The 3559-nt window shown below is 56.5% G+C and overlaps 1 protein-coding gene across 1 annotated transcript; it reads right to left on the minus strand.

Moving 5' to 3' along the window:
• On the minus strand, positions 1–579 carry LOC129403349 (high affinity copper uptake protein 1-like). Its single transcript, XM_055130293.1, has one exon. The coding sequence runs from the start codon at positions 577–579 to the stop codon at positions 1–3; it is 579 nt and encodes a 192-aa protein (XP_054986268.1).
• Positions 580–3559: the final 2980 nt, after the last annotated feature.

The following is a 3559-nucleotide window of genomic DNA, read 5'->3' on the forward strand; positions in this document are numbered from 1 at the left end:
CTAGTCAACTAGAGGCAGAAGGAAGGCATCAAGGAGGGGAGCCTTGTTCCTGGGAAGGTTCTGGGACTCCACGTTCTCCGCCTTCTTCCCGCCAAAGAGCCAGTAGCCGGCGCCGGCCCCCGCCAGCAAGGCCAGGCCGAGGTAGGCGTTGTAGGTCATGGCGGTCAGCATCAGCAGGTAGCTCAGGGCCAGCTGGAGCACGTGCATCGCCGTCTGCAGGAGGTGAGCGGCGCTCAGCAGCTGCTGCCGGGGCGTCTCCTCGGGGCAGGTTCCGTCTGGTCTGGAGAAAGCTGAGCACCGGGCGCGGAGCCTCTCTCGAGCTCTCTTGAGTCCCTCGTAGCCCAGGGCCAGCAGAAACACAGCCAGGAAAGCCAGGGCCATGGCCAGAGCCGAGTCGATCAGCAGCCCCGCAAACAGCAGCTCCACGTTCTTGTAGCCGAAGTAGAAGGTCGTGGGCATCGAGTGTGCGCCGCCGCTGTGGGAGTGGGGCCCCGAGGTGGCCGGGGGCTGCTGAGGAGGGGCCGGGGTGCTGGGGTGGCCCATGGTGCTCATCCCGGAGTGATGGTGCGAGTGGTCCATGGTCCCAGGAAAGCTGTGTCCTAGAAGATTCTGGAAGGATGCTGGAGTCCTGCACTGCAGCCTCTTCTCAGAGTCTCTGGCGGACACCAAGTAATGCTCCTCAGAGCCCTGCCTCTTATGTACACTGGGAGGAGACCCTCCCTGACCCTCCCTGACTCTACCTTGAGACCCACCCTAGAGACCCTCCCCAGAGACCCTGACTGAGAGATCGAGTCTTCAGACCAGCCTTGCTGGTCACAATGGCTAAAATCTCAAAACAAACAAAAAGAGAAATAATATTCCCAGCTCTATCCAGGTTTCATTATCATAGAAAGAGAATCGATCCTTCTCCAGGTAAAGTAGTTCTTCTTCTGACTAAAATGCGATCTTTTTTCTTTTCCTTTTGGTTCGGGGCCACACCCAGAGATGCTCAGGGGTTCCTGGGGTCCTGCACTCAGGAATTGCTCCTGACCCACTGTACATCGCTCTGCCCCTCTCAAGTGGGTTCACGTGAAGCAAAATAAAGCACAAGAATGTTGCGAAAGCTGATTTCAAAATACCATGATGACAGTGACTGAGGCTCTGGGCTGGGCCGTGTAAGTTCTCTGGGTGCCAGAGATGCGGTCTCCAGGAGGCGGGGCCTAACCAAGTTCAGTGCACACGAGTTTGAAGACTGGGGACTGAAAAGCACCTCATTCCACTCTCCAAATTGTGGGCCACTGGACAGAGAACTGAGGCACAAAAGTGGAGTACATTAAAGCCAGAGAGACCCAGCACGACCTAAGCAGCATATTACTACACTTGACTGCACATTAATCCTGCAAACTCGGGGCCAGAGAGATAGCCCAGGAGGTAAGGAGCTGCCTCACGTGCAGGACACCAGCGCCTTTGGCCTCTAGCGACACGTGATGTGCCTTGAGCTCTGCAGGAGTCACTCCTGAGCCCATTGACAGGACTCGTCCCTGGGTATCACCGAGTGTGGTTCTACCGCACCCTGCACTGTAGCACTGTAGCTCTGTCCTCCTGTTGTTCATCGATTTGCTCACGCGGGCACCAGTAACGTCTCCATTGTGAGACTTGTTACTGTTTTTTGGCATATCAAATACACCCCAGGGAGCTTGCCAGGCTCTGCCGTGCAGGCGGGATACTCTTGGTAGCTTGCCAGCCTCTCCGAGAGAGACAGAGCAATCAAACCCAGGTCGGCCGCGTGCCAGGCAAATGCCCTACCCACTGTGCTGTTTACAACACCCACAAACAAAAAAGCAAAAATCAGGGGCTGGAGCGATAGCACAGCAGGGAGGGTGTTTGCCTTCCACGCGGCCGACCCAGGTTCGATTCCCAGCATCGCATATGGTCCCCTGAGCACCGCCAGGGGTAATTCCTGAGTGCATGAGCCAGGAGTAATCCCTGAGCATCACCAGGTGTGACCCGAAAAGCAAAAAAAAAAAAAAAAAATCACACAAGCCATAATATGCTTCAAAAAAGTGGAGATCTGAACATAGAAAAGCTACATGTGTGACTAGTTTCAAAAGAACAGAAAAATATGACCATCTACTTGGGGTAGGTCTCGTAGGTGGGTGGCCAGGTGTTCTTTTGATGTCCCGTGAGTCCAGTCAGTAATGGATCTAGTCTAGAGTTTGTCTCCAAATCCCTAATCCTTTCTGGCCCATCTGATTTTCGATACATTGGCAAATGAGGCAGCTGCCCCGATTCTTGATTGTTGACGGAGTTCGGAACTTGGGATACCTTCTCTCACTTGAGAGAAATTTATACTAACTATACTTGGGGAATAGTTCTTATAAATGACCCGAGATAGTGGATTTAGGAAACAAGGTCCTTGAAGCAACTATCACAATTCTGTCCGAAAATATCTAAGGTAAAATTATGCAAATACTTCAACTAGAGAAAAGCTGCAAAGACAGTAATTATGCAGGGTTCCCTGAACACTTTCGGGGGCAAAACGAGCCAGAATTACCCCCAGAGCATCCCAACATGTAGCCCCCAAACCAATCACCAGAGAGACGACAACTCAGAGGAAACAACCCCCAGATGCACAACCAAGGGGAGAGTCTGTGACCGGCCAACCCGATGATAAGCTGTGACAAAGGAGCTCCAGCCCCTGAAGGGACTGACACCAGGTGACCCTCTGGTCACTGAGTCTGAATAAGGACAGAGCAGGAGCTCAGCAGGGGACAGGCCCGACCGGCTGCCGCAAGTTCATCAGCCAAAGTGACCTTGGTGAAACCTCCTCAGGCACGAACAGCCCCAGGGAAGGGCCGCTGGGAACCCCGGGAGGAAACGGGCCCTGCAGCCAGGCCAGCGAGAGCCGAGTCCTCCAAGCCACGGGCACACCGAGACCTCAAGGGGCCAACCTCGGCCTGCAGGGGACACAGGGGCACCTCTGTGCCTCCCACGGGACTGGCAGCACAGCCCAGACACACTCTGTCCCCTGCCGTGTCCTTCCCGAGGCCTCCCCTGGTGACTCTGTGCCTGTCCTGCCCCGGGGGCTACGGGCAGAGCCTGGCCCAACCCCGGGCAGCTGCTTCCCCACACAGGACTGAGGGCGCAGGCCTGTCCCTGCCCAGATCCCTGGGGAAGAGGCGGGGACCAGACGCTCTGGGCTCTGACCCGTCCCCGTGACTCCATCTCACTGCAGCTCAGAGTCATCCTCGGGGAGACTGTGCCGGCCCAGACCCTCCCCAGACTCCCAACACCTGCTGCTGACCTCGCCCTCCTAGTCCCACCCCGGGACCTGTGCCGACCCCGTGACTCCCCAGGCTTCGTTTCTGCACCGAGGGTGGCCACCTGGGGTTTGGGGCCGTCCGGGTGCGAGTCTCCAGTCACTGCTTTGGTCGCGTTGTGCTTGGTTGGGTCGATGCCAGGGTCCTGCTGAATTAAAGACCTGGGAGGACCCTCCTGCAGCGTGTTGCCGAGAGTGTGCGGACACGGGGACTCTGGCCAGAGAGACCGCACAGCGGGAAGGCGCTGATCTCCCGTGTGG

Source organism: Sorex araneus, chromosome 3, assembly GCF_027595985.1.
Source record: "Sorex araneus isolate mSorAra2 chromosome 3, mSorAra2.pri, whole genome shotgun sequence".
NCBI lineage: Eukaryota > Metazoa > Chordata > Mammalia > Eulipotyphla > Soricidae > Sorex > Sorex araneus.

Excerpts from the sequence above, each read along its gene's own strand:
- LOC129403349 (XM_055130293.1), bottom strand. The coding sequence starts at position 579 with ATGGACCACTCGCACCATCACTCCGGGATGAGCACCATGGGCCACCCC.